The following is an 18,200-nucleotide window of genomic DNA, read 5'->3' on the forward strand; positions in this document are numbered from 1 at the left end:
TAAATATAGCAATATCCTCTTGAAAAGTTTATCATCGTATCTTGTAATTTAGACGTAGTCATCAAATTTATCAGACCTTCTAACCAAACAGATCTTGTCAACCAAGTGAGAAAGAGAGTCAGAGCCCATAATGGTTTAATCATTTCAGTTTTCTTTTCAAATAATGTTACTGCTGGCCCTGGGGGGCAAACAGTTTGTTGTAACTCCCCTGCTCTACTGCAGAATATTGCACATGATATATTTGCAATGACTGTAGCAACTTCAGCTCTGCCAGGACTTGTAGTTAACCATATTGATAGTGTGGACATAATTCCCAACATACACAGAAGATTTGGATGCTAAGGAAGTGTCCTTTTGTCACAAGACAGGGAGTCTGAGCTGCTCAGAATGAAGCCCGGGTGTTAAGATCAGTGATTCTGTTTAGCACAGTCGTGTCAGCAATCTGTACAACGTGTCTGAAATCCGTGTGAATTCCTCTGCAACCACCTGCAGAATGGGCAGAATAAAGCTGACCTCTCTGGGGTTGGAGATTTCACCCAGAGCAGCAACTGCTGGTCTCTGCAACCACATTACAAATCAAGGAAGGAAAAATAAGTCTCCTAAGCTTGGCATGGTGTAAATCAATCCTTTTCAAACCCTCTACCAGCAATTAATCTTTCCAGAACCCTGCACTGCTATCCCAAATTCTGGGGAGAATGCAGCCAGAAGTGAAAGGAGAGTGGAATGATGAAGGCCAGAAATGCACGATACTCATGAATTCATTTTTATCTCTTGAACTGGGAACACGTCATTGGGATAATTTCAGTCATTTGGTTTGAACAGCCTCACAGAGACAAAGCCAGTCATTATTTTACATTGTTCAGCTGCTGGCACCAGCCTGCTTCTGTTTGGTTTTGTACAATGGAAACAGTAAATTTTTCTCCCATTAAACCACTCTCACTATCTTTAAAATTATTTAAACCCTTATTAATTTCTCCTTTTATTTTGTGCTAGAGCTCCAAACACCTGGTATACTCCACTTGATCTATTTAAAGGAACAAATCAAACGAGCCAAAGCAGAAATATTTCATTTCCAGTATCAAACACCTGTGTCAGAATGAAAAATCCTGAACTTTAGGGTTGCCTGGTAGCTGCTGTTGGAAACAGTGCTCTTTACATTATATTCCACATTTTACCTCTGCAACAGTATTTCCCCAAAGGAAAGTAGCAGCAAACATGGGAAATAATTCAACAAAAGATGAAGAGCCAAATCAAGAGGAAAGAAACTGCAGGTAGCTCTGAGTTTTCTGAGGAGGTGGGAAGAAATAAAATTCCTTAAACTGGAAATAAATTTCTGCTCTTTCCCATACTACTCTTCCATTTAAAGCATCAATTCAGGAGTGAATGTTGTAAAAAGAGTCTAAGTAATTCCTGAACTCATTAGAGCAAAAATGAGTAAAAATACATGAGTTATTTCATTTGCTCTAACAATCAGTATTAGAAGACAAAGATGAAGATGTCTCAGCCTCGATCAATTCTAAACATGAGCATATGCTATGTTGTTAATGAAGCAATTTGTATGGCCATGGAATTGTGAGGGAATTAAGCACAGCCAGCACAAGGTGCCACTGACTTCTGAACTCAAACTTGATTAAGCGAGAATCAGTCTCTGCTGTGAACTACTGAAAGATCTGGGAGAAAGTGAGGATGAACGGATGGTGCATAATGAATTCTAAGGCTGTGAACTGATCTGTGGTGATTAAGAAAGTGAAATCAAGTGAATAAAAGCATGGACAGAAACAGCACAAGGGCTCCATGAATCACAGCTTCCATCTCTGAGCTGCACGTTCCACTTCTGATACGATGAATGAATTGCAGGGCTTGTGCAAAGGCTGCTGCAGCACCACAGGGACAGGACAAGGGGAATGGTTTCCCATGGACAGAGGGCAGGGTTGGATGGGATACTGGGAAGGAATTCTTCCCTGTGAGGGGCCCAGGATGCCCCTGGATCCCTGGAAGTGTCCAAGGCCAGGCTGGGTGGGGCTTGGAGGCACCTGGTCCAGTCCATTGATGGACTTTAAGTTCTCTTCCAACCCAAACCATTCTGGAATTCCACAACAATCAGAGAAACCAAGAGGCCACTGGCAGAGCTGTGGGGACTGGAGGGATGTGGCTCAGCAGGGCAGGGTGGACAATTACCAACAGAGAATGAGGAAGTCAGAAATGTGATGAGTCAGGACTGGAAATGCCCAGAGATGTGCACAGGAAATGCCCACATCCTATGACAACTCTAAGCAAGAAGTTAATGCTCAGATACTCAGTGAAAACAATCAAACATTTCAGCAACAGCAGCTGAATGGAAACTTACACCAGTACTTCGACTGCTGAGCTGCAGCTTCTCTCCAGCAATCTGTCCTAAAAATCTCATCATTAAAGGCAGTGATTAAGACAGAAATGTCACCTTTCATTTATACAGCAGTTTTCATCCTGAAGCACTTCATTAACTATCTTTCCAAAGATCACTTTGCAACACTGATTCTGCTGTATTTCTCCTCTGTCTAGCCAATCACAAAAAAGACGCAGATTGTACCCTTTTTAGAATCCATCAGATAAAACCTTAAACTGGAGTTTCCATAGAAACACATCATGGGGCTCTCAGTTTCTCTATCAAACCTGTTTTTAAACTTTCAGCTTTACTTAATGCTAGATTTTCAAAAATGCCAATTAGCTCTTTCATTTCATGTAACAGTTGGACTTGAGGATCTTGAAGGTCTTTTCCAACCTAAATGATTCTATGATTCTATAAACAGACAAAGGAAGAAAAGACGCTACCATGGACAGGGGAACAAGAGGGAAAATTGTGGGGTTTGGTCATCCAGTAACATCTCTGAGTGCCAGTCAACTCCCATTTGCACTTCAAATCTCCTGTCAAAGGTTGTTACAGAAATCTGAGCCCCATAGGAACCCTGACTATGGAAAAAATAATGTCATGCAAATGATGAACACAGGACTGGGTCATTTCAGGAATATTCTGACACAAATAAATGACTCACCAGAGTCTACTGCCACTGACCCCAGCTCAGAGCCAATTTTGTTGTCAATAAAAGTGAATAGAAATGTTTGTCTTCATTTTCTTAACATTTCCTTTAGTTCTTTTTCTGCATCCAGTACAGTTTAATCACTGCTGCCAGAAGTGTATTTGCAATAAAATACATTTTTATTACAAAGTCCCCAGAGCTTTGTTACTTTTATCATCAGATTTGGGCTGTATTGTTTGTCCAGAACTGCTTTCAGTGTCTCACACAGTTATTCTGGTTTAAAATACAGAACTATTAAATACACAGAGTGAAATGTACAGCCCTTCAGTATCTTGTTTTTACAGTAACATAATCTCTTATTCTGCAACTAAATCCTTCAAGCACGCCAGTGTTCTGGAATGCAGCTCTGCTCCTCAATTCCAGGGATGGAGCAGTTACAAGTGCTAACCCCCCCCAGGCTATCTAAGTGTGAGACAAACTTGTAATTTCAGTGACATATGCAGGAGGATTCCTTCTGAGCCTGGGTTTCTGGAATAGCAAAGTGACATTCCACTGCTGCTTTGAGGCACCTTGATGACTTTGACTTGTTCTAGCACATTGGCTTGCGCTGTGTGTGTTACCTCAGGCTTTCTCTGTTTTGTCAGACACAAATTTTCTCTTTTGCCAAACCTACAGAAGTAAAGAAATCATTATATTGAAAAATCAAAAAGAGCTCTGGCTGCACAGATGGATCCGGGGTAAGCCCAGAAATGACAAGTAAAGGCTCTGTGCACACAGCCAGCATAGGAAATAGGAGGAAGGTTTCTCCTCAGAGAAACTGACTGGAGAGCTCTGGGAAAGTTGGACATTTACAACTGCTACATCCTCTTCTCTTCTCTTCTCTTCTCTTCTCTTCTCTTCTCTTCTCTTCTCTTCTCTTCTCTTCTCTTCTCTTCTCTTCTCTTCTCTTCTCTTCTCTTCTCTTCTCTTCTCTTCTCTTCTCTTCTCTTCTCTTCTCTTCTCTTCTCTTCTCTTCTCTTCTCTTCTCTTCTCTTCTCTTCTCTTCTCTTCTCTTCTCTTCTCTTCTCTTCTCTTCTCTTCTCTTCTCTTCTCTTGCCTTGCCTTGCCTTGCCTTGCCTTGCCTTGCCTTGCCTTGCCTTGCCTTCCCTTCCCCTCCCCTCCCCTCCCCTCCCCTCCCCTCCCCTCCCCTCCCCTCCCCTCCCCCAAACTGGCTCCAGGGCTGGAGGTGCTCTTAGACTGCTAGAAGTCTTGAAAACTCACTTCTCTGCCTCACTGAGCTGTAAGAAACACTTCAGAAAATAAAAACTATCTCCAAAATATTCTCTGTCAGCAAATACCATCAGCAATGACAGTTTAATTTGACTTTGATTTGTATTTGTGGACCTGAACATCCCTTAACAGGATGTGTAGGAGAATTCAAAGGAGTTAGTTGTGTAGAACTTCCTAGATTTTTAAAATACTTGTAATCCTCATATATAGCTTGGCAGTAAAACTATTTGCTGAAAATATGACCAGATTTTTTTGATACTTGTAATAATGAAAGTATCCTAAATCAGGAAAAAACACGCAGATTATTTTGCACAATGATTTGTTGCAAAGCTCAAATGCCCCCAGCAGCAGCAGCAGCACCCCTCGGGGGAGGCAGATTGCTGTGACCCCTGCTTTCTCCTGTTAAATCCATGTACAGCAGCCCCAAAACTTGGGATTCCCTCAGGAGGAGCTTTGCTCTGAATGATCTTTCATATGTATTCTCTAAGTGTAAACAACATAAAAATAATGAACGTCCCGGACTCAAAGCTATTTTAAACTATGAATCTTTTAATGTGGGAGAAATTACTCTGTTTAAAGAAACCTGATTTTAGGACATTCCTATTTTGGGATTATTATCCAACATATATGTACTCTATTTCCACTGAAAACAAATAGTCCCATGATATAAAAATAGGCAACAAAATGAAATGCAGGCTGTTATAGCGTGGGAAATGTTTGTGGAACTTGCATTCTGTTTTAGATGTTTTAGGGGAAAATGATTCAAAGCAGTGCTTTTAAGATTAAAGCCAAAATCTATGGAGACAGACCTACTGCAAATGTATAAGGGAAGTGAAAAAGCTCTCCAGAGAATTAACAATTCAACAAAATATATAAACACATATGTAGGAACCCAGTAGATGTCCTGACATACTTAAATGCACCCTTCAAAACTCAGAATGGCAAACAGCAATGGAAAACAATTGTAAGAGCTGCTTAAAATGTACTGTAAACTGGGAAAAGCACACTAAAATAAGGCACAGCACCACACCTCACCACCACACTGCCATGGCTAATCCCTGTGGGAAGCTCACAGCACTTCGTGTGTGTAGAAGAGCATGAGTAAAATTGAAGTTTCACATAAAATTTAGTGTAATAAGCCAGCTCCAAACATAATTATGAAATCGAATATTCCACATCCAGCTACTTTTTAAGGTAAGAATCAGCTACAGTTTCAGGAATAGCCTTTGCTATAATTCCATAATCCTTGGGGACTACAATTTACTGTGTTTAAAAAAACCACTGAGGTGACAAAAATCCATGCACTCCATACAAGCTTCAAACACAGCTGTCAGCTCAATGCCCTGCTGACATCTAACGGCAGCTTGGTACACTACAGAAAAATCCCACTGATAAAGCACATCTGGTGAATAAATATCCCGAGTGTAGAGCACTGCCTTCGGTGTCTGCTGATGCACCTCAACACACCTGGTTTGTGCTGGTGGTGAGGACTCTAATAACTCCTCACCAGACACACTGGAATTCAAGGAAAGGTGAAATAAATCAGGCTTCACTACAGAGCAGTACCAAGGAGTTCCTGCTGCCAGAACTCCCGTCTTTGAAATGACACTGACTTATGGAAATAACAAAGTCAAACTCCAATGAAATGTTCCTCTTCATAAGACGTAGAGATTAATAAATCAATTTGCAAGTCCACTGTTTTCTTCTAGGCAGGTAGAAATCAAGTTCTTAATTTCCTTTAGTTATCGAACCAAAAATGAGGAGAGAAAATATTCCCATGTTATTATTTAGCAAAGAAGGAGAGGAGAGGGGAAGGGGAAGGGAAGCTCTGCCGCTGGTCAATGCCCTAGAAATGCCCTGTGGAAGAGCACCCCGACGGCAGCAATGCCTCACAGGACAGCAGTGTCCTTGCCCACCCCACCAGGGGCTTGTCCAACTTTCCTGGCAAACAGCCACAGAATAAAATTAATGGAATGAAGGCCCATCTACAATTAGAGAGAAGTTTCCTCTTCTTTAAGGAAAAAGCCAACATAAATTTGTACATCACTTCACAGCGTGCTGCTGAGATATTGCTGAACCAGGGTTCCCAGCTTATGGAGGAGAAAGGTCTTAACTGCTTATTTTTTACTTTAAGAGAGGAGAAATGAATAGGTGCTTTCTCTTCCTTGCTGAAACAAGGTAAACCCGTGCTGTACATCTCTTAATGAGCAATTTGTATAAATTTTCAAAGCACCTGTAGAATCATAGAACAATTATCTTATTGTTGGCACCAGCTCAGATTTTTCTAGTGGCAAATTTGCTGTGGAGGACAGGGGTTCCTTGCAGCTCATCTGCTCTTTCCACAGAGCCTGTCCCTCCCATTTCCAGCACATCCTTCCTTCCTTATCGAAATCGATGCACTCTAAACCAGCCTATTTGCCAGAAGATCCTCAGCTCAACCAGCCCGTGGAATCTCACAGATTCTCATTCAATTACAGCATCGTGGTATTCACAACCCATGGTCAAATATCACATTGCATTGTAAGTTTCTTCGTGGCATTTGCGAGCTGCCTGCAGGTGGCAACTTGAGCATAGAATGATTATTTATCAGCTCTCATTTAGACAGCTCACAGGTTCTCCCTTCCTTTCACCTATGTGAAAAATTAGCCCCATGTGTTACACACAGAGAATAGGTAAACTCACAGAGTTGTAGACAACAGGACAAAAAGGTTGAGGAATTACTAATACGAGAACAGCAGGTGTCAGCACGTGTAAATGTATTAATAGCAAACATATGAGTAAAGACAATGGACAGAAGGGCTTTCAGAAGGTCACACGGGGATCTCGAGCCAGATTTAGTCTTTGGTTTCATGTACTGCTCATCTGGATCAGTCTGAGATCAACTGGCACAAGTGTGGCAGGAGGAGTTCACAGCAGCAACAGGCAGCGTGTGCAAGAGGGGTCTAACACTCACTGGAGAAAGCGCTGGGTGCTCTCCAGGGCTGTTCTTGTCACTTGGAGACATCAAGAACCACAACCACATTTAGCACTCAGCTCCACTCCTACCTCTGCCTCAACCAATTGTGCTACCAAACCAAAATCTTCGCTCCTCTGGTACGTAATGGACAACGTAATGGCTGTCCATTTAGGTTCTTCCAAGGAAGAGTTTAACACAGAATAACATCAACACTGAAAATATATCTATTTTAGTAGTCTAATACCATTTTTGTTCATAGGTTGCAATGTGTTTTATGAAGAAGCAATTGCACTCAGTACGCGGTGTAACGTGATAGATGCACGTTTGCACGTGCCCACTAATTACCAATGTCCCATAGAGAAATAAAGGTTAAAGAATAGCCAGGAATTATTTATGGACTTCATAACTCACATTAATATAGAATTTAACTGGAACTCTTGTCAGATTTAACAATCTGGTTTGCAATCTGGTATGCAATGCCTGTGTGTGTATGGTGTACTTTTGGACAGACTTTATCTCTGTGGGTGCGCCTTGTAGCAGCAGAAATGGTTACTGTGGCCTCTCCCAAAAGGGATGAAAGATCCCAACTCTTCACGTGAGAGTAAGAGAGTGTGGGAAGAAAAGCAATAAAACCTCACAGAACTTTAAACGCCACACGAGGCCGGGGCAGCTGGAACTTTCCTCGCTACTCCCCCTCAGGAGGCGACGCCGGGAGCTCACTCACTTCAGGCGATGGCTGCCCGCCGGGCCCATCGCTCACTCCGTGCCTTCCCCTCCCGTCCTCCCTGCCTTCCCTGCCCTACCTACAGCCCTGGGCCGCCCTCCGGCCGCTTCCCCGGCGCTGCCCCGAGCCGGGCGCCGCGGCCGGGGCTCGCTCCGCGGCCGCTCCCCGGCCGTCCCCCTCACGCCCTCAGCGGCGGCGGCGCCCCCTGGCGGCGGGGGCGGGCGCGCGCGGCCGCACGCGGGGCGCGCGGACGGGGCGGGGCGGGCGCGTGGCGGCGCCGTTGAGGCGGCGCTGAGGGAGCGCTGAGGGAGCGCTCAGGGGGCGGCGGCGGCGGGACGGCCGTGAGGGCGGCGGCGCTGCTGCTGCTGCTGCTAGTAGTGACGGTGACGGTGGTGGGGCAGCGCAGAGGCGGCTCGGAGGGGACGCGGGACCGACTCCGAGGCGGCTCTGAGGGGACTCGGGGACCATGGCAGACCACGAAGCGGGGTACCCGTCCAAGTTCCGGCGGACTCAAGGTAACGGCAGGGGCTGTCCCCAAACGGCCCCGCAGCGGCCGCTGCTCGCGGGGCACCTTCGTCTCTCTCTCTCCGCTTTTTTGTTTCGCTTTTAATTGTAGCTTCACTGAGTCGCGGAGGTAAGTTTGAAGATGCTTCACCGAAGTTAAGCCCGCGGGAGGAGAGAGGAGCGGTTGTGCGTCGCTTCCCGGGCAGCCTGCGCTTCCCTGAGCCCCGGCTGCCGAGGGGTCACCGGCGGCCCCGGGGCGACCCCAGCCCCGGCTAACGGGGACTGCTGAATCCGCTGGCCCGGCTAACAGGGCATGCTGAGCCCCCAGCCTCGGATAACAGAAGCTGCTGAGCACCGGTTAACGGGGGATGCTGAGCCCCTGGCACCGGTTAACGGGGGATGCTGAGCCCCCAGCCCCGGTTAACGGGGGATGCTGAGCCCCCAGCCCCGGTTAACGGGGGCTGACCCCGCTGCCCCTTCGGGTAACGAGGTCGCAGGTGGTGATTCCCGGCAGGTCCTCACACTGCCCTCCGGGACGCGTCGGAGCATCACCACGAGCTGCCACCACGCCGGTGGTGTAGCTCGGGTGGGTTTCTGTGGTTTCCTTTCCTGTGCAGTAACTCGGATCACTAAGGGCAGAATTACGGAAATGATGACAAGCAGAGTCAACAGAAGTAATCTCTGGGACGCTGCACCAGTAAACGAGAACAAGGAGAACTTAGGGATTGCTTTTTTGACACTACTGTGGCTTTTCTCCACAGCCACATCCTGTCTAGGTGTGAATGGAGGAAGTGGTAGAAGTCCTCAGGTGGGGCGATGAGTTGTACTGAAGTTTTACTTCTTGGTATCGTTATTGATGTGGGTTTTGCCCTTCCAGTTAGGAGGTGTTGGTGTGTGATGTGGGTCAGGACATTTTGGAGATGATGCACTGAGATAGCACAACTGACAGGTTCACTCACTGGGAGCTGGAACGTTTTCCTGTTACGTCCATTGTTCAGAAACAGGCAACGGAAAAGTCCTGATTTATTGTATGCTTTTCTTGTTTGCAACCGGAGAAGGAAATGTATTTATAAGATTGCTTTGTGTGCGAAGCCTTTGGCTGGGTAATTTGAGTTGTTGTATTAATAACTGTGGATCTCTTTGGGCCTGGTGCCCAGTGGCACATCCTGGCTCTGGTATCTTTGGAGAGGATCTGCATTTCATGTGTAACTATGTTAGTTATTGATACCTCACCACGGTCAGTCGGTGCTAATCTTGTCTCTGTGAGCCTTTCCTGAACATGCTGCTGACGTGGTTTCTCCTGCAGCTCTCATGTGATCACAATAAAATATGGACTAAGTGGCATTAGACGTAGTTTTTGGTTATTGGATGTCGTAATTTTGGGGTTTTCCCATGTGAAATGCTCTGTGAAGCATCTGTGAAGACATGTAGTTCACTTTGAAATTGGCTTTTTGTTTTCAGTCAGGGCACATTTCTGCTGTTTGACAGTGGTGTGCTTGTTTGGATTGTGGAGACTTTGCAGAAGGAAATAAATCACAAATGAACCATGTGCCACACCTCAAGCTGTAACGAGAACTTTCCCCTTCCATCTTAGCCTCCAGCACTAAGTGTGTGTTATAAATTCTTAATACAGTTTGATGGTCCAAGTGATAATTTCCTGCTAAAGTAACGGTAACTGTTCCAGTCAGCCTTAAAGGCATTGAAGGCTGATTCAATTAAGTTTTATTATATTGTTAATAGTCTTTCTCCTTGTGGTTTATTTCTTCAAGAGGTTGCTCAAGAAAATTTGCATTTTTTTATTGCCTGCTTAGACTTGCCCACCACAGCAGGCTATAAATCCAAGGTGGGGGCTTGCCTGCCTTTTAGCTCAGGAGAAGATTCCAGTGGCAGGTTTGGGGATACTGTCAGCCAGCACTTGATGCAGGGTCAAGCCTTTGTTTTCAGCCTGAGGGGTGGGCAGGGCTGGGGATCACCTCCAGGAGCTGCAGAACTAGCTCATCCCACAAATGCCAGGCATGTTTCTTGTATCTCATATTTTTCCACAAGACAGCATCTCTCTCCCTTCTTGTATTGTGAATAAACAACACATTGGTGCTAAATAAAGCATCCTCTTTGCTCAATCTTGAAATTTGACATCAGTTGAGGTGTGACTTCTACGTGAAATTCCAAATCTCTGGAGTAGGAAGGTGACGTTTGTGAGTGCTGGGTGTCACCCTGGGACATCCCTGCTTGGCAGCAGGCTCCTGGCAGCCCGTTAGGAGTCTTAGCTGGCAGGATAAGAAACTTCCTGTAGCTCTGTGAATGCCTCCCAGCCCACATTTTGCCATGGCTTTAGCTGGGTAGCTTTTGAAACCACCAGCTCGTTACTTGATCCCAGAGTTACCTTCAGCTGGTGTCTTCCAGTGACAGAGAAATAAGGCACGAGGAGTTTCTGGCCAGAAATTCTTTATGGAGGTTTTATTTCATGTCCAGCTAATCTCGTACCTCATCTTATCCAACTTCCCAGATCCAACGGGTCTGAGAATTGTGGTTTCCTTAGATGTGCACCTGTTACAGCTGAAGCAGAACTCAAGTTCCAACGATGCTGCCCCAGAGCTGGCAGGCTGTGGGGTATTAGTGTTTCTCTCCTTACATGAAGTTCCTCTGACTTGTCAGAAAACAGACAAACACGATTTCCACTGCTGCCTGTGAGTCACTCTGCTAGAAAAGCTTGGGGGAGAAAAAGGCATTTGGGAATTGAAACTTCAGTGTTGGTACACTTCTGCATAAATGCTACTTGGACAGCATTCTGCCCTCAGCTGTCTTGCACAACTTAGAGACCAGTGAAAATCAAAGCATAATTTGGCTTTTAATTTGATTTCTGATCTAAACCTAAAGCATTTGGCCAGAGGAGTAGTGCTAACAGTGACTTATTTCAAGGAACATTCAACATAAATATTCAATTTAGGCACTTTAATAGGCACTCTTGGTTTAGAAAAGTGACAATTTCTGCTCTTTTGTAGATGATGCCGATCCTGGCCTCGGTGTGTGTGGATGGATCCTGGTGATCACCTCGCTTATTTTCACTGTTCTTACATTTCCTATATCAATATGGATGTGCATAAAGGTAAAATCATTCACTGCTAATTTGGATTAAAACTTTCAGCAATGCAGAGTGGCTGTTATTGTTCTCAATTAGATTTACGTGTTCCAAACACAAATTAATCTAGCTCTGTTCTTTCTTGAGCTATAGCACACCCCAGCACTGCAGTGCATTCATCTTCAAACCAAAAATAAAAGTGGTATTACAATATTTGGTCAAAATAATTTCTGCATTGATGTCTTCACTACATCTGCCCAGTTGTCATTAGTAAATAAGCTCATTTGAAGGATCAGAATAATTGCAAAGAGCCCATAACTACTCTTAGAGAACTGATATTTTATTTTTTAAAGATCTCTCCCTGTATATCACACATCTAAATATGAAGTATGTAAATAGAAATCTGTAATTATGTACATAGATGTGGCTGCATGTGACACATTTGAAGACACGGCGTTGTCCGTGATCCCTCTGAGGTTGATGTTTGCAGTTTCCAAACAGGAGGAGTTATTTCCTCCTGGCTTGGCTGATGTGGCATTAGAATTGGAGCTGGAAAAATCCCTGCTGGGTCACAAATGCTGCACTTTGTTGTGTTGTTGCCAGGATATTCCTGATGGCTGCTGCTGGTGCCAGGACCTGCCCAGGTGCCATCCTGTTGAGAGTCTGAGGAATATTTCTTGTGGACTATTGTCCTGATGTTTTTCCATTTGCTTTTTGACAATAAAGTTATAGCTAAAATTCTCAAAAGCAGCCAGTAGGGAAATGTGTATTAAATTTGAGACTCCAGACTGTCCTAGCCTGGTGTGTACATAATTTGGAATCCATCATGTGACTTCTGGAAAGCCGTGCATGACATCCAACAATCTGTTCCAGATTATCAAGGAATACGAGCGAGCCATCATCTTCCGACTTGGACGCATCCTAAAAGGAGGAGCAAAGGGACCAGGTATGTCCTGGACAGCAATTTGTTCCAATTAGTCATCAGCAAAACAATAATGGTGTAGAGACATTGCAGCAAAGTGGCAAATGGATTTCTCAAGAATTCTGTAACTTCCAGTAAGAGGATGTGCTACAACAGGAATTTATGAGCCTCGTGGGTGTCTTCCAGCTCATAAAGTTCTGATTTGTACTCTGGATTGAGAAGACAGCAAACTTAATTCTACCCAGCTCTCCTTTGTTAATGTATGATCTGCAGGCAGAATCAAAAGCACTAAATGTAAAGGGAGGAATAATGGCATCAAATGGGTTATTTGAAAAAAGAAGTTTGATGTATCAGTTAAACCCAAGGAGTCTGAGAGCCTTGATATCCTTCAAAAGTAACAGAAGCCAGTAGAGTATTTGATAGTTTTGACAAGTTGTCTTTGTATATTAGAAACTCTGAGATCTGAAATAATGTTATTTTCAGCTGTTGCTCCTGCTGCTCTAAGGGACAGAAAGGGGCAATGGCTTCTTCCTTCATTTTCACCCAGGCTTTGCAATGTTCCACATTGCTGTAAAGCTGAAGAATCTCAGAATAGAAGGCAGGATATTGATACTTGCCAGCATTAGGCCCCACTAGTAACTATTTGGGGAACATTTTTTAAAGTAGTTGTTAATAGTTCTGGGGCTGTTTTATTTCCAAATGTTAAAAATCTCTAAGTAAGTGATACCCAGATAAATTGAAGTTTCTCAGCATGCATTTTTGAAAATCTTACCTTGGTTTGGAAGCCACTAACAAGTGTTGTGCTGCTGAGCTCCTCACAAAGAGCTGCAAAGCCACAACAGTTGGATTTCAGCTTATTGCAGTAACAAGTTTTGTCTGCTCTAATGAGCCATTTTCACATTTTCTTGAATGGATTTTTTGGCACAGGTTTGTTTTTTGTCCTGCCTTGCACAGACAGCTTCATCAAAGTTGATATGAGAACCATCTCTTTTGATATCCCTCCTCAGGAGGTGAGTTTGCATTTGCCTTTGCATCTACTAAGGTCCTTGCAGAATTTTTGCACTTTGTGTACTTTGCTTTTCCCTCTCCTTTCTCAGTACTGGGTAATGTGCAGTTTGAATACAGATTCCTTGTGCAGGTGCACTGTATTGTGAAGAATACATATATCCCTTAGAAATGTCATCCAGTAAGGGAAGAGCACTGAAAGAAAACAGAGGATGCTCTGAGGACCAAATGAGATATTTGAATCCTGCCTGAGAGCTGAAATGGGAGGGGTTTGGAATGAAGGCTGCTGGGCTTCATACAACATTCCCTAATTGCTTCTGTGAAATCTGGAAGATTTCCAGGCGCAGCAGGGATCTGTCCTATGCCAATTTATCTACATGTATAAACTGGCTCAAGTAATGGGATGGAATTGGTATATACATCAAATGCTATTTATAGCAACTGGGGGAATGAGTGGTCAGCTCCCTTCACTGGGTTTGTGTGCACATGGCTCCTGTGCCCTGCCCTGCACAGGAACATGATGAAGGTGCTGCCGCTCCTAAAGAACAAAAAAATTACTTTGATTTCTAGTCTGATTTTCCTTGGACATCCTAAATTTTTAGCAGAATGTCTCCAGAGCATTAAGCCAGCTGAACTCAGTGCTGCCAACTCGATGGATAACGAATAAAACCCAAAGGTCCCTCTAAAAATAAGTTAATGAACAATTGTATCCTGATGGTTATAACTGTATCACTCATGCATCAGGTGCATTTTGTGTAACCTGTGTGGTGCATCTGTTTTTTCTTGTCAGATCTGCTCGTGGGTTTGTTGCTCATGGTTAGTTGTAGATTGAGACAAATGACAGCTGTCCTGGTACACTCTAAAGGGTAATTGGGAGAAACCTAATCACTGGCAGGCAGAATGTGCTTGCAGCTGCTGATGTACCATTAGTGAGGCCATCAGTAATCCAGTTTTTCTTTTGACTTGATTAAATTATGCTTATGGATTTAGGTTTGTTTGTGTTCCTTACATAGAGGCAGAAATCAACTTCTATTTGTTCAACATGATTTCTATGCATGCTACTCATTCTTTAGCTTTTGTGTTATGAAAAGCCTGCTAAAAGAGCTAGTTTGGGAAGGGACAGGACAGGTAAATCTTGAAGGGAATTGTGTACCATGGAACAGAGGTTCTCTGGTTCTCTGAGCTCCCCTGTGCAGTGCCACCCTCCTGTCCCAGGAGGCTGCAGTTCTGCAGCACAGTCCCCACAGCCCTGCTGTCAGGCTGCCTCACTGAGCCCTGGTGAAACCTCACTGAAAGGCAGCAGAAAGGGGACCTTGCCAGAATCATTGGTTAAACCTTCTCAGGTGAAAATGAATTTCAGAGTAAATAATTTCTGCCTTTTCTCTTTTTCCTGTCACTGGTATGACTTGCAAATCCCTCTGTGAATTCGAGGAAGTGGGTTAAAAATAACATTAGGGCAAAGTGAATGGAATGTGCTTTTCACTGAGAAGTTTCTAATCCCATATTTAGTCTCAGCTTTGCAGAGCTGTACTGGGAGGTTTGTGAACACTGGGGCACGTTCACATGCAGCATATGTGTATAAGGACTTTTGTTTTCAAGACAGTGGGAAACCAGGACTTGGTGTAGTAAAACAAATATGTGATTGTCCTAATAATTAACCTTGTATTTGTGGAATATTCTGTACTTTCCCCACTGCTTTTCAGATCCTGACCAAGGACTCGGTGACAATTAACGTGGATGGAGTGGTTTATTACAGGGTGCAGAACGCCACCCTGGCCGTGGCAAACATCACCAACGCCGACTCAGCCACCCGGCTCCTGGCACAGACCACCCTGAGGAATGTCCTGGGCACCAAAAACCTCTCTGAGATCCTCTCTGACCGTGAGGAAATTGCACACAGCATGCAGGTAGGAGCATCTTGGAGCAATCCATCAAACAGCAGGTAAAGCAGCAATCCCATGGACTTAAAGGTGGGGATTTATTTTATCTCTAAGTGATCAGTTGTGATTTGGAGCTGTAGGCAAAGCCCTGACAAGTTCTCTTGGGAGGGCACTCTGTAAAATAAGAATGAGGGACTAAAGCACTAAGGGCCAGTGGGGCTAGCACGTGGGAATGAGGGATACAGGAGAGGATGGCTTCCCTGGATCCTTGTGTCAGTCCTTCACTGTTGAAGGAAAGTGTGCCACAGAATTCCTTCAATACATTAATCAAGCTCTGGGGGCTTTTGTTACTTTAAAACAGTTGCACTCTTATAGCCGTCAAATCATACTACAAATACTAAAGTCCTGGAAGTCTGAGAATTTGAAGAGAATTCATTTGGTTTACTGGTCATTCTTTTTGGGCATTAGTTTGAGCCAGGTGTGTGGCTTCACTTAGCTGTCCTGCCTTCTGTAGGCCACACTTGATGAGGCAACAGACAATTGGGGCATTAAGGTGGAACGTGTGGAGATCAAGGATGTGAAGTTACCTGTCCAGCTGCAGAGAGCCATGGCTGCAGAAGCAGAGGCTGCCCGGGAGGCGAGAGCCAAGGTAATGACATCAGTCTGGGGGCTGGATTTGGTTTTTCCCAAGTAAGAAATACACCATTCCCTCCAAGCATTTGTAGATACAGAAGAGTACAGCTTGAGGGAGAAAGTATTTTCAGCTATGTGTGGGGAGTGCCTCTGGTTTTGAGAGGCAGTGCTGGAAGAAGTACAAAAGCTTTTGAAGATAGAATAAATACTTGCATTGCATTCTCAAGCTGATGCCAGCTTTTGTGATCCTGCATTCTGGATGGGAGGATACCAGGCACTGGGGCCTGGAGAGCAAACAGGAGCGGCTTGTGCCTGGTGAAAGCACGTGCCCAGGGCAGGTCACGTCCCACCTGCCAAGGGCTGAGATCAGCCTGCATTCCCCGTTCCTCCTGTGCAGGATGAGCTCAGTTTGACCCGTTTTTGTCCCCAGGTGATCGCGGCCGAGGGGGAGATGAACGCGTCCAGGGCCCTGAAGGAGGCGTCCATGGTGATCACGGAGTCTCCCGCTGCTCTGCAGCTCCGGTACCTGCAGACCCTGACCACCATCGCTGCTGAGAAGAATTCCACCATCGTCTTCCCCCTGCCCATAAACATCCTGCAGGGCCTCCTAGGTGTGACAGAGTAGGGAGGCTGTGGGGGGCGAGCTGGGGGTCAGCCCACGTTTGCAGCACTGAGTTCCCTGTGTAGCGTAGCTTGTGGCAGTGTTAGCAAAGTGGGTTTGCTGAGGAACCTTTTTGTTTTACTGAGTGTGTTGTAGAACTTGTATGTAATGTTTGTGAATGTGGACAATCGCAATATTTGAAGTTGAAAGCCTCTCAGAAGGAGTACAAGCAGGTTGTGATCTTACATAAGCTTTATCCATATTGTACTGGATGGAACACCTCTAATCCAAAATCTCCTTTTCAAATAGAATAGAAGACCAGTTGCGGTAGAGGTGATCCAACATTTGGAATTATTCCTTCTACAAAATGGGTCTCTAGCCCTGCAAGGGAAGTGGAATAGTGTCCTGGGGGCTCCTGAAAATCAGGTTCATGCTCTCTAAACCAGTCCCCATTGATGAAAAACAGTTGTTAGTGGAACTTTCTGTCTTTCTGCCACCCAGGAATGGCACAAACATGCCGTAGTTATGGATACAACGTGCTTGTGGTCACTGATGGGCTGCTGTTGTTATGAGGCTGTGTCTGCATAGAGTTACACTGCTTTAAAGCACTGAAAAGGCTCTGCATCTGTTTCTCCTAAAAATACTTTTTAAAAACCAAAGTGCTGTGTTTTATCCAGATCTAAAACCTTATTTCTCTAGGAAATGACATGTCTGTAACTAGCAGCAGGAAGGAGTGGTGTTCAACAGAAGGTGCTGCACTGGTGCTTTACCTGTTGGTGCTGCTCTGTGCAGACGTGGAGTGGTTGTTGTGTCAATAAGGGCTTACATTTCATCCTCAAAGCAGCTGGGCCTCAGCTCACATAACCCAAGCTGTTAAACTTCCTGTTTTGTACCCCTGTAGAACGGATTAATAAAAGAAGAAGTGGATTCAGCATAGGGAGGACTCGTCAGGCTGCCACCAGCACTGAGTCTGACATCTTTAAAATCTGGGACGAGGCAGTGGAACTGAAATGCCACGATCACTGATGTAAGTGCCCTTCTCCCACTGGCCAGCATAACTCCATAAGTTCTTTCTTATGCCCTTTCTGCTCCAATCAGCTCTGTATTTACAGGTGTTTTAGGCCTGGGTACCTGTGCCTCGACACGCTGTGCCTTTGTCACTGGCAGGAGATGCCCAAGTGCTGTTGTTTTTCTGCCTGTCTGATGGGCAGGTTTTCCTCTGCATCACCAAAGCAATATACTCTGTGTTTGTCAAGGTGGCAACTGATGTAAGCTGAGCTTAACTTCTGGCTGGGAGCGGGAGAAACAGTTACAAAGCTGCAATAATTAGCATTGCTGTGCTCAGGCACTTGGAGTGGGAAGCAGAGCAACTGCACAGCTCCAGGTTAATCCTTGGGGAAGATGAGTCACCCTGTAACTCCCGCGGCTGCTGCTGCAGGTGCCACCCCTGTGAATTCTTGTTGACACCACAAGATGCTTTTTGCTCTCATCCTGAATAAAAAACATGCTGTTTACTAATGAGTGAGTTTCTGAAAGAGTAAAATACTGTTTATCAGGGTCTCAAATGCATATAATTCTGAAGAGGGGAAAGCAAAGCAGTCCCAAACTCC

At 44.8% G+C, this 18,200-nt stretch overlaps 2 protein-coding genes across 4 annotated transcripts in view; one reads left to right on the forward strand and one right to left on the reverse strand.

The window, feature by feature from the left end:
* Positions 1 to 8,137, reverse strand: part of DAB2IP (DAB2 interacting protein) — a 184,980-nt gene extending 176,843 nt beyond the window's left edge. For both annotated transcript variants that reach the window (XM_053961876.1, XM_053961877.1), the window contains exon 1: positions 8,046 to 8,137. The gene's annotated coding sequence lies outside the window, so the exon portion shown is untranslated. The remainder of the gene's footprint in view (positions 1 to 8,045) is intronic.
* Positions 8,138 to 8,236: 99 nt separating this feature from the next.
* STOM (stomatin) lies at positions 8,237 to 18,111 on the forward strand. 2 transcript variants are annotated; one of them, XM_053961909.1, is made up of 9 exons: positions 8,237 to 8,481; positions 11,473 to 11,576; positions 12,423 to 12,495; positions 13,399 to 13,481; positions 15,180 to 15,383; positions 15,871 to 16,005; positions 16,420 to 16,600; positions 17,492 to 17,617; positions 17,703 to 18,111. In XM_053961909.1, the coding sequence occupies exons 1-8, from the start codon at positions 8,433 to 8,435 to the stop codon at positions 17,614 to 17,616; spliced, it is 954 nt and encodes a 317-aa protein (XP_053817884.1). In that variant the 5' UTR covers positions 8,237 to 8,432; the 3' UTR covers position 17,617; positions 17,703 to 18,111. The 2 variants fall into 2 exon arrangements, with proteins under 2 accessions (XP_053817884.1, XP_053817882.1); XM_053961907.1 differs by having other exon boundaries at positions 17,492 to 18,111.
* Positions 18,112 to 18,200: the final 89 nt, after the last annotated feature.

Source organism: Vidua chalybeata, chromosome 21 (assembly GCF_026979565.1).
Source record: "Vidua chalybeata isolate OUT-0048 chromosome 21, bVidCha1 merged haplotype, whole genome shotgun sequence".
Taxonomy (NCBI): Eukaryota; Metazoa; Chordata; class Aves; order Passeriformes; family Viduidae; genus Vidua; species Vidua chalybeata.

Excerpts from the sequence above, each read along its gene's own strand:
- STOM (XM_053961907.1), top strand. The coding sequence starts at position 8,433 with ATGGCAGACCACGAAGCGGGGTACCCGTCCAAGTTCCGGCGGACTCAA. Across the intron at positions 11,577-12,422 it reads CAATATGGATGTGCATAAAG|ATTATCAAGGAATACGAGCG; the intron begins GTAAAATCATTC and ends AATCTGTTCCAG. Across the intron at positions 16,601-17,491 it reads CATCCTGCAGGGCCTCCTAG|AACGGATTAATAAAAGAAGA; the intron begins GTGTGACAGAGT and ends GTACCCCTGTAG.